This window comes from Manis pentadactyla, chromosome 14, assembly GCF_030020395.1.
Source record: "Manis pentadactyla isolate mManPen7 chromosome 14, mManPen7.hap1, whole genome shotgun sequence".
Lineage (NCBI taxonomy): Eukaryota > Metazoa > Chordata > Mammalia > Pholidota > Manidae > Manis > Manis pentadactyla.
Genome location: NC_080032.1, coordinates 6,896,443 through 6,917,042, shown reverse-complemented (window position 1 = coordinate 6,917,042; position 20,600 = coordinate 6,896,443). Strand labels below are relative to the sequence as shown.

The 20,600-nt window shown below is 50.4% G+C and overlaps 1 protein-coding gene across 2 annotated transcripts; it reads right to left on the bottom strand.

Annotated features, from left to right (window-relative positions):
* Positions 1 to 7: 7 nt before the first annotated feature.
* PLA2G3 (phospholipase A2 group III) lies at positions 8 to 5,453 on the bottom strand. 2 transcript variants are annotated; one of them, XM_057492353.1, is made up of 7 exons: positions 4,786 to 5,453; positions 3,631 to 3,763; positions 3,244 to 3,378; positions 2,656 to 2,963; positions 1,879 to 2,023; positions 1,654 to 1,770; positions 8 to 1,087 (listed from the first exon to the last, which is right to left on the bottom strand). In XM_057492353.1, the coding sequence occupies exons 1-7, from the start codon at positions 5,297 to 5,299 to the stop codon at positions 889 to 891; spliced, it is 1,551 nt and encodes a 516-aa protein (XP_057348336.1). In that variant the 5' UTR covers positions 5,300 to 5,453; the 3' UTR covers positions 8 to 888. The 2 variants fall into 2 exon arrangements, with proteins under 2 accessions (XP_057348336.1, XP_057348337.1); XM_057492354.1 differs by having other exon boundaries at positions 1,879 to 2,008; positions 4,786 to 5,451.
* Positions 5,454 to 20,600: the final 15,147 nt, after the last annotated feature.

The window sequence follows — 20,600 nt, the reverse complement described above, 5'->3', positions numbered from 1 at the left end:
TCACATCACACACACTCACTCATTTAATCTGCACCACGACCCTGAGTTGTGTTGAGTTCAGTCCAGTTCTTAAACCCATTTCACAAGCGAGCAGACTGGGGCCTCCAGGTGCAGTTTGGCTGTGTGTTCGAGGAAAGGGACATTCAGGTGCTAACTGGGACTGTATTGGTTCGCTGCATCTTCAGCCACCCTATGAGGTAGGTCCTGTTCACACTCCCCTTTCTCGGAAGAAGAAACTAAGGCTCAGTGTTGGGCAGGGAGGTCTCTTGCTCAAGGGCACAGGGAAGATTTGAATTTAGGTTTAGAGCAGAAAGAATGGGCCAGGAAGGGCATGGAAGCTGTGAAGAGGTCCCCCAGGTAGGAGGGGAGTTGGGAAGCCTCTCTGTAGTGCCCCCCAACCCCCCATCCAGGATCCAGACACACACGCTTTTGTGACATCCCTCATTCCCCATCTGCTGGCCCAGGCCTCAGCCGGCAGGTGCTGGGGCTCACCTGGCAAGCACTTAAGACATGTTATTAATTTTACAATGTGGAAGTATGTATGCCTCTTCCTGGAATCTCCTGAGGCTGCTACAATAAGTTACCTCCTCCCCATTCCCATCTGGACATGAAGTTCCCTGGCAAGGCCCGAGCCTAGGGCATCAGAATGAGCCTCCTAAATACCGAGCACAGAGGGATTGTGTCACCAGCTCAAGATCACCAAGCACAGCAGGAGACATGTCCAGCATGTCAGCCTCAGCCTGCCTCTCCACCATCCAGCCTCTTGCCTGTCCACAAAAGCCCTTACCAAGCTTCAGTCTAACACGTGGAGAGGAGGCGAAGACCCCCAGAATCTAGCAAAGCCAGGGGCAAGGTTCAGTCTGGCGCCCAGAAGAGCTAGAACTGAGGTCACTGGTTCCACGATTTCTGCTGCCCATCAGGTCTCCAGGCTGCCCGGGTCAGCCTCAGGCACCGGCTATAGAATGACATGGGGGCCCTTGGGTGCTCTGAAGGCCATGCCTGCCTCTCGTCTGTGCCTGTACTCTGGGGCTGGAGTCGCCGCAAGTGCCGAGCTGACACCTTGATGGCCCTAAGGTCTCTGGAACAGCTGCGGGGAGAGAAAAGTGGAGCAAGTGGTCAAGGCTGTCCAGGATCCCACCCTGCTCTTCACACAGAGGGACTGAGGCCCAGAGGGGAGCAGGGCTGGGACCAGGGAGGGTTGGGTTACACCTAGAAGGAGGCAGAATAAATCTGGGCTGACACCTCGAGGCCCAGGTTCTGACTGCAGAAACCAGATCAAAATGAGACTCAGATCAAAATGGGATTGTGGATTAGGAGTAAAAATTAAGCAAGCATTTCCCTGTGTGCCCAGCAGGCTTTGGGCTACATGTTATCTCCTCAGCTTCCTCAACTGTTTTACAAATAAGGAAATAGAGCCATGGAATTGTCACTCAACTTGCAATGTCATACAGGAAGTGACAGAGTCAAGATGCAGCCCAACTTGGGCCAACTGCAGAGGTGAACCTAGGGTACCAGAGGGTAGGGGGGTGATGACAATGGAGCCAAGATGTCCCTTGACCCCTTCTCCCATCCCCTCAGCTCTGGCACAAAGGGTGCACAGGAGACCCACCCCTTGGGAAAAGCCCTCATTCCTCCTGGCCCTGCGTCACTTACCCTTGGCCCTCAGCACAGTCCAGTGGAGGGGCCAGCTTGAAGCAGGTCATGCCCAGCAGCTCCCAAAGCATGTTGGTGCCCGTGGGTGGGCTGTGGAACCTCAGGAAGCGTGCCAGTCTGAGGGAAGAGGCAGGCTCAGGCTGGGGCAGGGACTTGCAATGCAGGTGCCCCTTCCCAGTGCCTGGCAGCAGGCAGCCCACCCCTGAGGGTCTAAGCAGGCTTCACCGGCGTGTGCAATTGCAGTGGAAGAGGCGCTCGTGTGCATTGTTGAACAGCTGGAACTTGGTCTCCTGAGGCCCAATCTGGTGCTCACACTGATCCAGGCGGCGGAAAATGCGGCAGGCCCGGTGGATGCCTGGGGGCAGGTGTGCTGTGAGAAGAGCGGAGTCCCCCAGCAAGGCCCCACTGATGCTTACTGCCATCCAGAAGAAACAGCAGCACACGTGCTCAGTCACACAGTTTCCCTCCATCTCATGCCCTTTGTGCTCTCAGAGTGAGACACACACATATGCAGGGCAGTGGCCACCATAGGAGCCCAGAATCCCAAAGGTGGTCAGGAAAGGCTTCCTGGAGGCAGAGACTGCTGAGCCAAGGTTGGGAGAGAGGAAGAGCCAGGGAGAGTGCTCCAGACAGAAGGAAGAGCATGTGCAAAGGCCCAGAGGTAAAGAGAGCAACCAAATGCTTTGAGGAACCAGGTGAGGTTTATGAACTAGAGTTTCACCTGGGGAGTAAGTGCTGGAGGGCCTGCACCTAAGGATGCGTGGGTTTTGGGACATCATCAGCTGAGGTGAAAGAGCCATGTTAAGGGCTCAGCAGGGAGTGACATGGCCAAGTTTGGAGCCTACAAAAATCTATCAGGCTGCAGCGTGATTTGATGGGTGAGGGTAGGAGACCCCAGGAGTTCAGAGGAGGAAAGCAAGCCACACAGAGTCTCCCAACCCTGCCCAGAGGCAGGGACACCTCTTTATATCAGGAACACCCAAGGTTATGTTCTGAGCTCACCCTGAGGTTTTAGGGTACCCCATGGCCCCTGAAGGCCTAGATGGGTGACCTTCAGCTGGGTTGTGGGGGCCACATCAGGCTTGGGGGATGCCATGGGGTCCTGGAGGGCTGTGGTGTTGGCTTTGCTGGGGTGCTTGGACCCTTTCCACTGTGGTGGCCTCTTCTGAGGGCGTTGCTGCTGTGGTGGCTTGCTGTGTCCTGGGCCCGTGGGGCCGGGAGTCAAGGACATGACTTGGGAGCTCCAGGAGGCATTGTAGGGGGTCCTAGGCTTCAGGCGGGCCAGGGCTATGGAGCCATACTTTCTACACCTGGGAGGTGGCAATTGTTGGTAATTGGTAACCCAGAATGCCCCCACCCAGAAACCCCTAGTTCATCTCCATGGAGAGCAAGTCTCTGCCTGTCCCATCCCTCACCCCACTGGGTCTTGGGGAGCACCCAGAAAAGGTCTGCATCCTGGGTGCCACCCAAGGAGAGGATAGGGAAGGCCTCATTCCCTGGAGAACAGACCTACACACAGGCTTCCCTCCCTGTGCTTGGAGCCTGGGCCCCCCACTGTCTGCGAAGGGGCTTGAAGGAGCAGCTACGTACCCTCCCCACCAGTACCACGCCACACACGCCTCCTGCTCCTCCAATACGAAGCAGGGTGTCTCCAGCACGTTGAAGAAGGCCACGCCTACGATGTTCGAGATGGAGTCCTGCTGGTTCTTCAGGCATTGCTGGAACCTGTCCCAGAGCCAGCGGTTAGGCCCCCGGACCAAAGGGCCACCTGGCTCCTCCAGCCCACTCAGTCACTACACCCAGTTGGCTTTGGGGCGCAAGCGTCCCTTTTCCTCTCAGACCACAGCTTTCCCACCTGCACAGTGGAGTCTGGCTGGAGGATCCTTTAGGATTCTCTGGAATCCTGGTCTCTGCACCCAGAGCATGAGTAACTCTGTGCCACCCCTGAGCCCCAGGCCCTTCCTGCCTGCTGCCAACCTGGCATCACAGTCACAGTGGGAAATGGTGTGGAATCGGTAGTTTCGGATGCCATAGTTGTACTGGAAGGGTGAGATGGTCTGGGGGCAGAGGTCATGTTCTCGGCAGCAGAGATCAGGGCCCTGGAAGACTCCTGTAGGAAGCAGAGGTGGGCATGAGCTCAGCAGGGTCCTGGGTGGGTGTCACGCACTGGCTGTGCCCACCTGCTGTAGGGAGCAGAGACCTGGTCTCACTCCAGCCCTGACACAGATGCCCTGGGTGGCCCAAGGCCAGTCGCTCTCCCCCTGTGGGAACCTCAGTTTCAAAGCTTGAAGAGAGCTCCCAGGCATAGCCTCTGTTGGGCAACTTCAAATGCTGGGCAGCCCACCCGAGAGTCCCTGCCTGTGGAAAGACCTTCCTCGGGGGAACTGAAGTCTGGTCTAGAGCTCCGAAGTTCACACCCCAAATAAAACTCTGAAATCATGAATGTATGGGGAATGGAATGGCAGACAGGCAGGGTGCAACCTTTCTCACTGGCACAAGGAGGCATTGCCGAGATGCCACCTGCTCCAACTCAGCTGCCAAGTCCTTCCCCCAACCCTCCACGCATGCACACAGACTGTGCAAAAAAGTCATCCATGGTTTTCACCATATGAGCAATAGCACCTTTTACTGAGCATTTCCCAAGGGCCTGGCACTTCCCACACCCAAACTCACAGCAGCCCTTCGAGGGAGGGGCTGCTTGCACTCTACGGGTAAGGAAACCAAAGTTCAGACGGGCAAAGAGACTTGTTCAGCTTGAATGTGCTCAGCTGGGATTTGAACTCAGGCTCTTGGGTTTTGGTGTCCCATCCGCTGATGCACCCTGTGCCCATAAGCCCTCCTCTTGGGTAATGGCTTTTTGGTCCAGCCAAACCTGGGTTCACGCCTGCCCTCCCCCTCCCTCAGACAGTGATTAATGGGACTCCCAGGTTTGAGTAGGACCTTTCCCACCTACGACCTCACTTAAGCATCCCACAACGAGATTCAAGGTCATTCCCATTTTACAAACAAGGACATTAACATTAAGAGTAGTTAAATCACTCTCCCAAGGACACACAGCCTGGGAGAGCGGGAGCCAGAGTAAAATCCTGCACCTTCTCCCTCAGGCCCCCAGCCCACACCCTCAAGGCTTACCTAGCTCCGAGGAGTTCCCGGCAGAATTCCCGACTCCACACCACAGTGTGCCGGGCATGGTCCAGCCTCTCTTCCCCCGCTGATGCCCCACGCCAGGTGCTCTGCTCTGCCCCGTGGCTCGCTTCTCCCTGGCCCCTGCTGGACTCTCAGTGCGCCTGTGGCAGGCTGCCCACTGACTCTGAAGGGTGGCCAGGGCTCTCTGCAGCTCGGGTCCAGGGGTGTGGATGAAGGAGCCCCGGGTGATTTCACCAGCACAGAGGGCACTGAAGGCTTCCATGAGCTCCAGCTCATCCTGCCGGCTACACACCTGCAGCCTCCCATGCCCATCCCAGCGGGCATGGAACAGGGCCTGTCCCTGGGCATCCTTGCCCAGGAAGCTCAGGGACCCTAGGGGGCTGCCAGCGATGGGCCTAGCTAAGTAGCAGGAGGTGATATCCCAGGGGAGGGCAGAGGACCCCCCCAGAGCTCCCCCCAGGAAGCTCAGTATCCCCAACAGCACTACCAGAACCCTCATTCCTCCTGGCCCAGCCCAGTCAGACGAAGCTCTTGGGACGCCCACCCCTGGCGGCCCCCGAGGCAGCGGCGCGGCAGCTGAGTGGAAGCAGCGCCCAGAAGACCCGGAGCAGCAGGGCCAATGAATGGAGCTCTGGGAGGAGTAGGAAGGAGGCTGCAGTGTGGGGTGATCTCCGGCTTGGAACTGAATCCACCGGCTGGGCAGGCCTCTGATTGGCGGAGGAGCGCACCTGCCAGGGCCCACGCCCCGCTCACTCTGCCTTTCTCAGCGCCAGTCACCTGCTGCCAGCCCCGCCTGGATGGGGACTGAGGGGGCCAAAGCCCGGGGCCCCAGGGGCCACGGGACCTGGGGGCCAGGAGAGGATCTGCATCTCTCTGGGGAGGGAAGAGGGTTCAGGGGCTCAGAGGAGGCTCCCAGAACTTCTCCTCATCCCCCTACCCCAGTGGTGGCCGCCACACCCACCTCCATGAAGCTGGCAGGGGGCCATGGCTTCTGCCAGATCTGGGTGAAGGAGGTGAGGGCAGGGCTGGGGCTCTGTGGCCACACTCCTGGGGACTCCTGAGGCTTCTGGGAAAGGGGGTTTCTATCCCCTGGCCACCTGGGCCACTCCCCTCAGCCCAAGCCCAGTTCTGAGAAAGGCTCTTGGCATATCCAGGGGACAGTGCCCCAGGGCTACCCACTTCCTGGGACTTCAAACACAGGCTTAGCCCAACAGCAACCTCCTGGGCTGATAGATGGTAGAGACAGCCTGAGTGGGGCCGTGGCTGGTGCCTTGGCTCAGAGGGACTTTGGTCCCCAGAGGAGCAAAGGGTGGCCCAGGGCTGGGTCTGTGGGCCTGCAGCCACCTCCATTTTTGGACTGTAGCCACCTGGGGCACATAGCAGGCATCATGTGTCCCCCCAAGAGACAGGGATGGTCTCTCCATCAGGGAGAGGCTAACCCAGCACATGTTCCTGGGTCCCAAAGCCAATTGTCATACAGTTTCCAACCATCCAGGGAAGCTGGTATGCTTAGACCCACAGTGCAGATGAAGGAAGTGAGGGTCAGTGAGGGTGAGGTGACAGTCAGGCCCCAGCTGGGGAGTGGGCGAGGCTGGGAGCACAGCTCTTAGGGGGCTTTGCTGGGACATCAGGGCCGGCCCGGACAGTGGCTCGTCTGTTTGTCCAGCTGCCCCCACAACATCCCTCCCAGTGTCCACCTGAGTCTTTTCCAGGAGGACGAGCCCCGGTAACGGCCAGGGCCAGGCTACGGAAGGGGACCTCATGTGCAGAGGAGGGAGGAGGGGGCTGCCGGCATGCAGGCCCATTTCTGCGGCTCTAGAACCAGCCTGGGCCTGTAGCCCAAAAGGTCAAGAGAAGGGGGAGAGGGTGGGGTAGCCCAGGAGCCAGACTCCCCTAGGGAGGTTGGAAAACGGGGTGTGGAATAGAGTGAGTGGTGGAAGGAAAGGTGGGGAAACCAAAGGTTCCCAAAGACAGGGACACAAATAAACAAAGGTGGGTCTCCCGGGAAGAATTCTGATGTTTGGAAACCATTGTTCTGTAATTTTTCCCCACTCGTAGGGACTGCCACCACCTCTGATCCCCTTTTCTGCATTGTAGAGTCCTTTCCTGCCCATCACCCAGGGAGGCTGGGAGATGCTATGGCAGGAACCCACCTTTTAAGGGTGCTAGCTTGGGGCCCTGAGGTCTTAGCTTCTCTGAGCCTCAGCCTCCTCATCTACATGACAGGTGTAATCACAACAGTCACTCCAAGGCTAAGACTCTCCGTGGCGTGACCCACATCCAGAACGGTGTCGCTGACGCCTCGGGACACTGCTGAGCAGTAAGCAGTTCACCCAGGAGAAAGCAGTTCCCCAGATTTTCAGCCACAGGATCCATGATAGCCAGCCCCAGCTAAGCCACTGCCTGGCTGTGTGACTTCAGGCTTGTGCCTGCCTCTCTCTGGGCCTGTACCCATGGAATTGACCTTTGGGGCCTCTTCCTGTCTGGGCCCAGGCCTCGAGAGAGGGTGTCACTAGGTGTTCCCTCCACCCTGTAGCCTCGTCAGTCAGCCTCTAGGACAGGCCCCAGAGCCCTGCCTCCCATCTGGGTGCCCCTGGGAGGCCCTGGTGGGGAGAGTGGCAGGAGCCAAACCAGCAGGATGGGGTAAGCTGGGTCCTAAAGACAGAGGCAGGCTGAGGCTGTCCTCTGGATCCCCGCCTATCCCAGGTGGGCCGGGGGCACGGTGGGTGCCAGTGTGTGGGGGGTCACACGGACCATGCTCCTTCCGCCCTCCCCGCGGTGCGCCTATCCCGGTCTCTGCGTCTGTCCCTGTCACTGTCTCCTTCCGGCCTCTCTGGAATCCCCCTCTGGCTCTCGGCCTCCCTCCCTCCCTGACGCTGCCCCTCACCGTCTCCTCCATCCCTCCCCTCTTCATCTCTCTCTCTCTGGCTCTGACTTTTATTTTTTGTCTCTTTCTCCCTTCCGTCTCTCTTTACAGCTTTTCACCCTCCTTCCCTCTGTGCTTCATCTCTCTCTGCCCGTCTCCGTCCCCATTTCTCTCTCATTTTTTTCCTGCCCTTCCATCTTGATGAGTATCTCTCTGTGCTCTCACCCCACCGTCTTTCCCTGTTTTTCCCATTTCTCTCTCTTTTCTGTCCATCTGTCTGATTTCCTCTTTCTCTTTCTTTGTGTTTTGGGGTTTCTCCCCTTCCTTCCTCTTCTGTCTCATTCATTCCTTCCTCATCTCTCCGGTTTCTCTCTGTTCTGTGTTCCTGTGTGTGTCTGCGTGCGCCCGGGTCCCTCCCTCCGGTGCTTCCGCCTGTCCTTCTTCCCCCATCCCTTTCTCTTCCCTCCAGTCTGCTCTCCCCCTCCACACCCTGACCCCAGGCCAGGGACCCGGGGTGCCCCGCCCTTTCCTGTTCACATTTTCCCAGTAATGACCTCATCTGAGGCTCACAGCCCCTGCCCCTCCCTAGGGAGACAGGCAAGGCAAGGCTCCTTATCCCATTGCTAAGATGGACGGAGTGGGGCCCCAGAAGAGAGGGGACTTACCAGGAGTCACAGAGGATTGGAGAGAAGCCAGGTCAGACTTCCCCTGGCCTAGGAGGGCACCTCCCCTGGCCCAGGGAGACTCTCGACTCCCCCACTACCTTCCTGCCTCAGGGTCTTCCTCCCCACTGCCTGGAGGGTGCTCCTTGGAGCTGGCCCTCCTGACCCCACCCAGACAACTTTCTGTGGCTCTCTGTGTTCGGAGAATGGTGAGAGCAGTGCCTAGCTGCAGAACATTCTGCATCCTTTTAAAAACAAATAGTTACTGAGTGTCTACTATGTGCCAGGCACAGGGGGAGGCCCTCAACTCAGACAGCAGGGGAGGGGGTGCAGAGCATGCTCAAGACAGGGGATTGAAAGGAACCCATTCCTTGGGGGGCCAGGATCTGGCAGCCTGGAGCAGCCAGGGCCTGAGTGTCAGCTGGGTCCTTTGGGAAGACACCACCAGGACCGAGTTAGAAGTGCAAAAGACTGATTGCAGAAGATGCCTGTGAAAGATGAAGAGAGAGAAGCAGGCTTAGGCAGAGAAAGCCTTCAGCCTGTGCTGTAGGTGTGACATCCATGAAGAGGAAGGAGAAGGGAAGTAGGTCCAGGGAAGAAGAGTCCCATGCCACAGCGCTGCCCCAGGTCTCCGCCAGCCCCCAGGGAGCTCTGATTGCCGACAGGGGAGCCCCAGATGGGCAGAAACGGCCCAGTGCCCAGCTGGTTGGGGCTGCCCAGAAGACAGTGGCGTCCACTCCGCGGCTGCTGCAGATGCTGACGGTGCTGCAGCCGATGGCTGCCACATCTGGGAATTCACCCACCTTTAGGTGAGGTCAGCCCCCACTGTGGATCAGGAAAGGAAACCCAATGAAGCCAAATGAGTCTGTGCCTGGAAAGGAAGCCCAGAAGGTGGTCTTCTTTCAGGATCTCAGGGCTAAGGGGTAGGAATCTGTGGGTACAGGACCATCCTCCATAAGATTTCCAGGTAGGAGTTCAGTCCCCAGCACACCTGGCATAAACTAAGCCCAGCCACAGGTCTGGGGGAACAAACAACAAGACCCAATTGTGCCTAAAGCTAGACCCCTCAGTAGACTGGAAGAAACACATTAGATCTAATTCTACAGCTTATTAATAGATAATTAGGGGAGAGAGAGAGAGACAGGAAGTCAGAGAGATGGGAAGTCAGAGAGATTACAGAAACCATTCTACTCAGCTGAGCAACATTAGACGCGGTGGTGGTTTCAAGATGTGCACGAATTCTTTGATACTCTGCCCTTCAAACACTGCAGACTTACCCGGTCCCCTTCAGTGTGAGCTGTACTTAGTCACTCGCTTCTAACAAATAAAATATGGCAGAAGTGACGTAACTTCTGAGACTAAGCCATAAAGGCATCGTGCCTTTCTCCTTGCTCTCTGTCTTGCATCGCTCTGGGGAGGCTGGTTGCTATGTCATGGGTGACTCAAGCAACCTTGGGAAGAGGCCCATGTGGCAAAGAACTGACGTCCCCTATCAACAACCATATGCGTGAGCCACTTAGAAGCAGCTCCTTAAGGCCCCAGTCAAACCTTCAGATGAATATATTACCACTTGAACTTTTTTGGTAACAACTTTATTGAGATATTATTCACATACCGTACCATCCACCCATTTAAACTATACAATTTAATGGTTTTATTTATGTTCATAGTCGTGCATCACCAGTAGTTAATTCCAGGACATTTTCATCTTTCCAAAAGGCAATACTGTAACCAGTACGTCATTCCACCTTCCTCCCTCCTCTGAACCCCAAGTAGCTACTAATCTATAATCCCTATAGAGTTGCCTATTCTGTACATTTCACATAAATGGGATCATATAATATACGGTCCTTTGTGATTAGCTTTTTTCACTTAGCATAGTGTTTTTAAGGTTCATCTGTGTTATAGCATGTATCAATACCTCACTCCTTTTTATGACTGGATAATATCCCAAGTCAGACCACATTTTGTTTATCCACTGATCAGCTGATGGGCATTTGGATTGTTTCCACCTTTTGGCTATTATGAATAATTTTTATAATAAATGAATTATGAATGAATGATACACTATGAATTATGATATATAAATGAATTATGAAATGAATAAATAAAAGTGAATTATATTATTCATTATGCTGTTATTATGAAAAATGCTTCTATGAACCATGTAAAAGTTTTTATGTGGACATCTGTTTTCATATCTTTTGGGCAAATACCCACAAGTGGAATTTCTGGGTCATGTGGTAACTCTATATTTAACCATTTTAGGAACTGCCAGACTATCCAAAGTAGATGCACCATTTTACATTGTCACCAGCAGTATACAGTGAGAATTCTGATTTCTCCACATCCTTGACAATGTTTGCTATTGTCTGTCTTATAGCCATCCTAGTGAATGTGAAATTATATCCCACTGTGATTTTTGTTTGCATTTCTCTGATGGTTAACCATGTGGAGCATCTTTTCATGTGTTTATTGTTCATTTGCATATATTCTTAGAAGAAGTTTGGCAGACATCTTTACTGTAACTTTGTGAGACCCTGAACCAGAACCCCTCAACTAAACTGCTCTCAAATTCCTAACCTTCAGAAATTCTGTGAGATAATAAACATTTGTTGTTTTGCAACACTAAATTTTAATATATTTATTACACAGCAATACATATCTAACACAGAAGCATTCAGGAACACATCATGGGTGCCTACTATTATGCTATTGAACGGCCCAGCCAATGCAATAACATAAGAAAAGGAAATGCAAATTGTTAAGTTTGGAAAAGAAGAAACAAAACTGTTGCTGCTTGTCGTTAAGCCATGTTTGATTTTTCTGCTTAGACACTTAAGGTGTGTCCAATATCTGGGATGGGAAAGCAGTGTAGCAGAAGTGAACAAGCCCAGAACAGACCTAGATTTGAGTCCTAGCTTTTCCCTTACTTTCTATGGGATCTTAGGCAAGTCCTTTTGCCTCTTTGGGTTTCACTGGTAATGTGGAAGTGAGAATAGTACCTGTGCCATGAAGATTAATGTGAGTGTATATAAAGTGCTTCAGTGACTGACATACAGTAACCTTTGACAAGTTTGAGGTATACACTTTGACAAGTTGGAGCTCCATTTAAGAGATGATTTGAAGGCAGGAGCCAGACAGGATCTCAGTGTGACTAATTTGATGCACAGTTCCATCTTACTACACTGATGGATGATGACTCCAATGGGATATGGGGGGGACTTGATAATATGGGTGAATGTAGTAACCACATTGTTTTTTATGTGAAACCATCATAAGAGTATAATATCAATGATACCTTAATAAAAAAAAAAAAAAATTTAATGCCCAGTTCTCCAGTCTTCAGAATGTGTGTTCCTTACATTTCCATAACTGACCCCAGCCAGCTAGTGGAGTCCTAAGAGCCTCAGCAGATCCTGACCCACACTCTGGGCTCAGCTCTGACTCCACTTCCCTTACTGGGCAGCCTTGGGCAAACAGCTTACCTTGGCTAAATCCCTGTGATGTAGTATGTTGATTGGGATGATCACGCTTACCTTTCTTACTTCCCAGGGGATGTGGTGAGGATCAGAGAATGGAAAAGGAGCTCACCAAGGGGAACACCTCACATGAGGCCATGAATAGGCCACATGAGTCCTTCGTGTGACAGAGACCCCACCCTCAGAACTGTAGGGAAACCCAGCAGAAACAAGGGGGCAGAATGCGCCCCGAGAGCCCTGTCTAGCAGGACATGGAGCCCACAGAGGGCCTTGGGGTCTGGGACAGAATAATGCTGAGTACAAGATTCACACCCCTCCTGTTCAGATGGCACTTGACATTTACATTCTTACCAGACTGATAAAATATAGATGCCCAGTTAAATTTGAATTTCAGAAATCAGTGAACACGTTTTATTGTAAGTGTATACCTCAAACATTGCAATTATTTTTTGGTTATCTGAGAGTCTACTTTAACCAGGTATCTTGGGTTTTGTTTGCTATGTGGGGTAACCCAGCAGCGAGCTGAGGAAAAACAAGGCAACAACTCTTTACCCCACTTCACAGGGGAGGAACAGGGAGGAGATCAGACTTGCCCAGAGCTCTTCTGCTCATCCACCCTTTCATTTCTCACGGACTCTCTGGCTGAGGTTGAAACCTGTGCTGTTCATTGGCTCTCATTCAGAGGCCTTGGCTCATACCTAGTCCCTCCCTCGTGGGGTTGGCCTGACCTATGGGGCCCTTGAGAGGCGCTGGGAGTCTAACTCAACAGATGAAGAGGTTGGGTGGGGAGCATGAAAGAGGCTCAGGAGGCTCAGAGGGACCTATGACTGCAGAACTTGGCCCCTGGGAGACTAGCGAACAAATCTCCCATTTCTATAGTGAACTAGCTACTCAAGCTCTCTGGCAGGGTTTAAAGAATCTGTGAATTTGCCCAAGGTCAACGCCAGAGGGGAGGTGTCGCTAGGACTAGTCCTTGAGCCTCCTGGCACACTGGGCTCTCTTTGCTGCTCTGGGGTTTGGATAAGAGAGTCTGGGAAGGAGACCCCTTGAGCTCAGAACAGGGAGATGGGGCCAGGAAGGCCTTTGGGACCTCAGAGCGGGCCCTGACTGCAGACCCCAAAGTTCAATCCAGCCTCTGCTGCCACCTAGTGGATACCTGGAGCCAGTGCCTCCTAGAGAACCTCCCGAACAAGGAAGGCTATCTTTGTGACTCTCTAGTCCCTTCTTACACCTGCCTGGTCCTTCTCAGGGGGGCTCTACCCTCTGACTCACTGCATGACCCTGGTAAGGCCTCTTTGCCTCTCTAGCCCTCAGTTTCCTCTCTTAGAATAAGCGTTCTCCAAATGGCAGCAGGCCTGATCCTTCTAAAAGACAAGCCCGTCCTGGCGTCCAGGTGCAAGCCTGTCAGGCCTGGCAGGGTCCCAGCCTGGCTCACCCCACTTCTCTGCTCCAACCACACCATACTTTCATTTCCTCCACCACCAGGCCCTCTTAGAGCTTTTGCACATGCTGTTCCCTTTACCTAAAACAGTTTTCCCTCTCCTTCACCAGGCTTATTTCTACTCAACCTCCAAGTGTTGGTTCAGCCATTGCCCCCAGGAAGCCCTCCTCCCTGGCATCTCCTACCCAGGGTGTGTGAGCGTACTTTAGGTCCCCGCTGAGGACTGAATGAAGCCTCAAAGGAATATGACCCTGGAGGAGGTCAAGTGGCGATCCATTCAGGTCCGGGGTCTGAGGAGGGCCCTGCGGAGCCCTGGGCTCAGGATTCATTTTACAGTCCCCGTTTTACAGGTGAATCACCAGATTCTGTCTACATAATGCTGAACAGTAGAAATCTAAAGCAAACCACAATATAATTTTCAACTCTCTAGCCACAGTTTAAAAAAATAAACAGGTAAAATAAATTTAACAATACATTTTATGTAACCCATGTGTAAAATGAAATTTCAACATGTAATCAACATCTTAAAATTACTAATGAGCTATCTTACTTTTTTTTTTTCATACTAACTCTTTGAAATCTTGTGTATTTTACATTTACTGCACATCTCAATTGGAATTCCAAGCACTCATTGCAAGCATTCAGTAGCCACATGGGGATAAAGCCCACCGTATTGGACAATGCAGATTGGTATCTTGATTTGTAAGGTGATTACATAGGTGTGTCTATATGTAAAAATTCATGGAGCTGAACACTTAAGACATTGGCTTTTTTTGTATGTGAATTCTATCTAGTTCTGAGGAAAAAAGTAATTCCCAGGTTTCTGGCCTGAACATGGATGAACAAAGGGTGGGGCAATTTTCTGGGATCGAGGAGGTTGAATGTGAACAGATGAGGTGCAGGGTCAGGGAGGGCTGAGTGTCTAAAGATCTTCCCTTTTATGTCTTTGCTGCCCACAGGCCCTGGGAAAATCTCCAGTCACCTGACAAGGAGCTGTATGGACTTCTGCTGGCCCCTGGTGGCCCGGTGGCAGCTGGCTGGCAGCCACAGGCTTTGGTCCCTGGGCCTTCTCCGAAAGACCTGAGAAGGGGTCATCTGCCTCTCAAATCCTCTCCTGGACCCCACAGTCCTATGCTCTACCTGCTCTCGCTATTGGGGTCACAGGCATCTCCTCTACCTAGGATCGCTAGATTAACAAGAAATAAAAGGCACCGAGGTAAATTTGAATTTCAGATGGACAACAAATAATTTTTTAGCTTAAGTACGTCCCATTCATCATTTATGTGAAATTCAGATTTAACTGGGTGTCCTGCATTTTATTTGACAACTCGACTTCTAGCTCATCTTCCAAGACTCTGGAGCATAGAATCTGGCTCACCTTCCTTGCTGTGTGACATCGGCCACATTTCACGGTCCCCTTGTGGGCAATCAGAGGTGCAGGGCAGAGATGAGCTACTCAGGGAGCGCCCAGCCTCCCTCCCCACACTGCTCATGATTTTTTGGTGTCTTCCAGATTTTCCTTTTCTTCATTAGTTTTTCCCTTCCTTGGTTTCCTAGGTTTGTGTCCATGCCTCATCTGTGCTGGGAATATCCCAGAATCCTCTGGGAACAGCCTAACTCCCAGGACAAGGGTCCTCCTCACCTGGCTTCTCAAAAGATTCTCGAATACGGCCCTGATGCCACCTAGTGGCTGTGTCCCTAAGCAAATAATACTATCCAGACCCAAAGCTGGGAAGTCAGGCTGGTTCAGTCCGCCTCTGACCCATGTTGAGACACTGTCCTTGGCCAGCAGGGCCACCATGTGGGCAGAGCCCTAGGCCAGGCCCCAGCAGGAGAAAGATGGAACACACCCTGAACTGGCCTGGGGCAGAAGATTTGACAGCAGAGGTGCAGTGGGCTTCAGCCTAACCTTAGGACCCACACACAGAAAACAAGAGGATCTTGAGGTGCAGGGCTTGGGTGACATGTCTGAAGGCACACAGCAAAGGTTTGCACCTTTGCCCTGGGTTGGGTAACCAATGAGGCCCTGTTCCTAACTGGCCCGTGTTCTCAGAGGAAGGGCTGGGGCTGAGGGGGATTAGGGCGTGCTTTCTCTCTCTTTCTCCTTTTGCCTGAACACATGGTCTTCCTCTCCGAGCTTCCTGTACCTGTAAGGGGAAGCTAACCCCAGTCTGGGGTGGGCGGCAGGCACAGGCCAGGCCCAGGGAACCTTCTCCTCATGTCACGTGAGAAGATGAGGAAAAAGTGATGCCACCTCCTGACCACTTACTGGAGCTAGGCTGGTGTCTGGACTCCTGGAGGCTTCTCTCCCCAAATTGAACAGAAGGGGAAGGGCAGGGACCTGTGAGTCTTAACAGAGCAAATTAACCAGATTCCTTGTCTCTCTTCACCTGGCAGATATATACACTGGAGGCCTCAGATCCCTGATTACACCTTCTCCCATCCAATAACTTGCCTTTTCCCAATATTCAGCGTTGCCAGATGCCTTGACTCGGCTGCCTGCCTGCTCCCTCTCAGGTTCTGCAATGGCCTCCAACTTGTCTTTTGCTCCTAATCTCCACCCCTCCCCTCTGGAGACGACCTCAATGCCTCTGCATAGATTCCCGCTCCCCGCTGCCCCGGCCCTCTCCTTCCTTTCCAACTCCATCTTTACCCCCATCCCTTCATAGACCCTACTCTCTAGCCCAGGGTGGCAGCAGCATTTCAACAAGACAGGTTTTTTTCAGGCATATTTCAGTCTTGAGCCTGATTCTTCCCAGCTGTTGCAGCCTTGGGTATATTGCTTAACTTCTCTGGGCCTCTCGATCCTATATATAATATCTGCTTCACAATTTTGGACTGAGGATTAAATTGTATAAAGCCCTACTCACAGTATATGGCACGTTAATAAACATTTAATAAATATTAGCTGTCATTTTAAGTATTAGTATTAGAGGAGTAAGGGGAAGGGAGGAGAAGGGGCAGGAGGAAGGTTCAAACTATTCAAATGAATACCTGTGGGATGCTCAGAGCAAGCAGCAGAATAAATCAGAACATTTTAATTTATTTTATTCTTTCAACTGGAATGAATATATTTTGTTCAGCACAATTTGTTGTTGGTATCAAATCATATTAATCCCATGCTGGGTCCTAGCAGGATGAATGCAAACATCACCAACAGGGCTTCTGGGATCTTAAAGTACCTTTGTGTGCTTAGAGCAGAGAAGATAACACTTGATATATTTTTGAAGCTGAAGTGCCTCCAAGTTTGGAAGTCTCAAATCTGTTATTTCTTGGGAATGTTTTAAATAAAAAGAACATGAAGAAATAAACAGTGCTGGTTCCCTAACATTAAAAGTTCAGGAATGTGGTTATTGCTTTCCAGAAGAGACTGTGAGAATGACCTCCTTTCAGACAAAGGAAAAATTGAACTCTTACCTGTAGTCTGCCTTATGAACCCAACAAAAAGAGCAAAGAGGACTGTAAGCAGCCAGTTTGTGTTCATTGAAGCTGATGGTTTTGATATCTTTTCATAATAATTATGCTCTGTGACTTTTACAAAGGAGGCCATGGTTCAAAGAGGATTTTTTTAGGTATACTGAGAACTCACTATGTGCTAAGTCTGTTCTGTAGCCTCACTAGAACCTTCTGAGGTAGGAATAAATCTCTCCATTTATAACACAAGGCAACAGAGGCTTCTGTATGTAGGGTGAAATTGTTGTCTGCAGTCACAGTTAGCAAGGGAACTTTCAATGCCCTTTAACCAAAGACCACCAGGCACCATGGTTGAACAAGTTGGGTTTATTACTTGTTATAGCAAAGAGGATGACTTGAACCATGAGAAAAGATGGGGCATCTCAGTAACAGAGGTTCAGAAAGGACATTTAGGATTTGGGTTTGTGTTAAGTAATATGTGGGAGAGTTGAAGGAAGCGGATTTCAATCTGGATTGGATGCTGTCTATGTTTGGGTATCTAGATCTAAAGTCTTCTAGAAGGGAAGACTAGACTGAACTAAAGCTGTAATTGGTAAATAAGCAGCAATCTATATATAAGCAGGATTGTGAAATGTTTGGCCATTTTTGTGGTTTGGACAATGCTCATGTGTAGTCTGGTTCAGACATAATTATGGAGAGGTCTTGTTATTATCTTGATCCACCACAGTCACAGAGTGGCCTTGTTTGATGTTGATGTTCTGTGACATTTTTATTTTATGTTCAACACCAATGTTTACCTCTGTGTGCCAAGCCAGCTCCTGGATATGAAGGGCTGCTTTTATTTTTCTCAGAGCTTGGACTCAGGTTTGAATGACTGGAAGCACCCGCCATGTTACTCCCTCTCTACAGGAACCTCAGAAGAGGGCTAGCAGATCTGGAATTTAATTTATGAGCTTTTTTTCATCTACTACCTTCCCCCCGTTCTCAGACCCAACCCCTTAATACAGTCCCTAAGATAATTGTAGGCAATTCATAAATGTTTGTTGAATTAATGGAACAATGAAGGTGGGTGTAAGGAACTCCAGAGAATGACTGAAAAGTGCAAATTGCAGCTCCACCACATAGCAGTATATGATTTTGAGAACTTTTAATTAAATGATCAAATAAACCATTACATGGCATGTGCTTAGTTAAGCTCAGTAAATGTTAATCATTATTTTCAAGATAAGTAGTCTATTAGTTTTGTGATTTCATATTCAATATTTTTCCCACTAGGCACTAAAGTAAATATCTTTATCTTGTCTCTTACTGCATCACCAGTGCCTAGCACATAAACAAATGTTTGATAGGTAAATAAATAAATAGGCTAGTGTCTTACCAATGGGTTTCAGCCCCAGGCAAGTTCGCTATGGATTCAGTGTGACCAAAGAAATTGACAGCAAAATGTTCTTGGGGTGAAAGGGATATACCCAACTTTATTTCCAGGTGGCAGGTCAGTCACTAAAATCCCATTCACTCAGAGCAAGTCTGCATGCAGCAAGCTGGTCTCTCCCCTTGCCTCTGGGTGCCTCTGTCTGCACAGCCGACCCACACAGTCATCCTCTGGGCCTCTCTGCCTGCACAGCCATCCTTTGGGCACCTCTGTCTGCACAGTCTTCCCACAAGCTGTCCTCTGGGCCGCTGTCCTCTGGGCCTCTTTCCTCGGCACTGCCACCACTCTAGCCTCTGCTCTACTTTCCTGCAGCCTTGCAGCCCTGGCACCATGTTGTACCCAGAGCACTGGGCAGAGTTCTTTATATACAGTCAACAGCCATGTATTGCCCACAGGTGTGCAGTGAGCCAGTCAACCAGGGCCAGGTGAGAATCCTGGCCACAGGAACTCTCATTTTATCCCCAGCTAGGACCCAGCACTTCCCCCCGTTTTTTAATCGAACTATAGTTGATAAACAAAATAATGTTAGTTTCAGGTGTACAACAGAGAGATTTGAAAATTATGTGCATTATGAAATGTTTACCATGATAAGTGTAGTTACCATTTGTCATCATACAAAGTTATTATAATACTATTGACTATATCCCCTATGCTGTACTTTTCATCCCCGTGACCTATTTATTTTATAATTGGAAGTTTGTACTTCTTTATCCTCCTTGCTATTCTGCCCATCCTTCCCCTATGGCAGTGTGGATAAAATGAGAGTTACTGTGGCCAAGATTCTCACCTGGCCGTGGTTGACTAGCTCACTGCACACCTGTGGGCAATACATGGCTGTTGACTCTATATAAAGAGCTACGCCCAGTGCTCTGGGTGCAACACGGTGGCAGTGATGCAAGGCTGCAGGAGAGCAGAGCAGAGGCTGGAGTGGTCGCAGCGCCGAGGAAAGAGGCCCAGAGGACAGCTGTGTGGGACGAGTTTGTAGAGAGGCCCGGAGGACGGCTCTGCGGGACAGCTGTGCAGACAGAGGGGCCCAGAGGCAGAGACTGGCTTGCTGCATGCAGACTCGCTCTGAGTGAATGGAATTTTAGTAACTGACCTGTCACCTGGAAATAAAGTTGGGTATAGCCCTTTCACCCCAAGGACGTTTTGCTGTCATTTTCTTTGGTCACACTGAATCCATAGCAAACTTGCCTGGAGCTGAAACTCATTGGCAAGACAGCCACCAGTTTGTTCTATGTATTTATGAGTCTATTTGTGTTTTGTTTGTATGCTGCACTCCTGCCACTTTGGGGGTAAATTTTAATTTTTATATCATTTCAAACATAAGAGTTGCAAAAATTATGTTTAGGAACTCCCATATACACTTTACCAAGATTCACCACTTGTTTACATTTTGCCTCATCTGCTTAATCAGTCTATTTTTTAGATATGCATTTCTTTCCGAACCATGTGAAATTAAGTTAGAGACAGTGTGCCCTTTTATCCCTAAGTAGTTCAGTATTTCCCAAGAACAAGGACATTCTTTTAACCACAATGATCAAATTTAGAAAATGTAACATTGATACAATATGTATTAACATCTAATCCACAATCCATCTTCAAATTTTGTTGCTTGTCCCAATATTGTCCATTACACCTATTCTGCCTTTCTGTTCTCCAGTCCAGGTTCCAATTTAAAATCACACAGTACATTTTGTTGTCATGTCTCTTTAAACTCCTTCAAACCAAAACAGTTCCTCAGCCTTTCTCAGTCTTTCGTGAAATTGAGTTATTTTGTAGAGTGTCCTTTAATTTGGGTTTATTTTATGCTTCCTCATGAGATTTGGGTTTTGTATTTTTGACAGAAATACCACAGAAGAGATGTTGTGTCCTTCTCAGTGCTTCTTAGGAGGAGACATGATCCCTACTCGACCTATAACAGGTGATGTTAATTCTTATCATGTTGATTCACTTGCTTTTGGAGGTTATACCTCTGCAAAATTACCATTTTCCCATTGCAATCAATAAGTAATTTATACGAGACACTGTTATTGTGTAAACATCCTGTTCCTTTGGTTTTACTGTCCTTTATTGATTTTCAGCATGTTTTTAGTTGGCATTCTACTGAAAGGAAGAATTTTCCCTCTCGCCATTTATTCATTCACATATTTATATCTGTAGAGACTCATGAGTTACCATTTTATTCAATTAGTTATACACTGTTACTATCGTCATGTATTTTGAAACTCAAATTGCCACGATTTGGCCAGTGGGATCTCCTTCAAGTTAGTTCCTGTGTCCTTTGACATACTGCCATTATTCTGAGTCCCTTCATCCTTACATTCCGGTGCAACAAGATGTTCCAGGTTTATCTGCACTTTCCCCACGCAGACCTATGCTCTCTGAAAAATCTGACAGACAGCCCCCTTGGCTTGCGGCCCGCAGGCGGAACCTTCCAGCTGCGGACCTGGACGGGAGAACAGCGCAGCGGACCAACCTCTTCCGGTTATGGCCGGAAGTC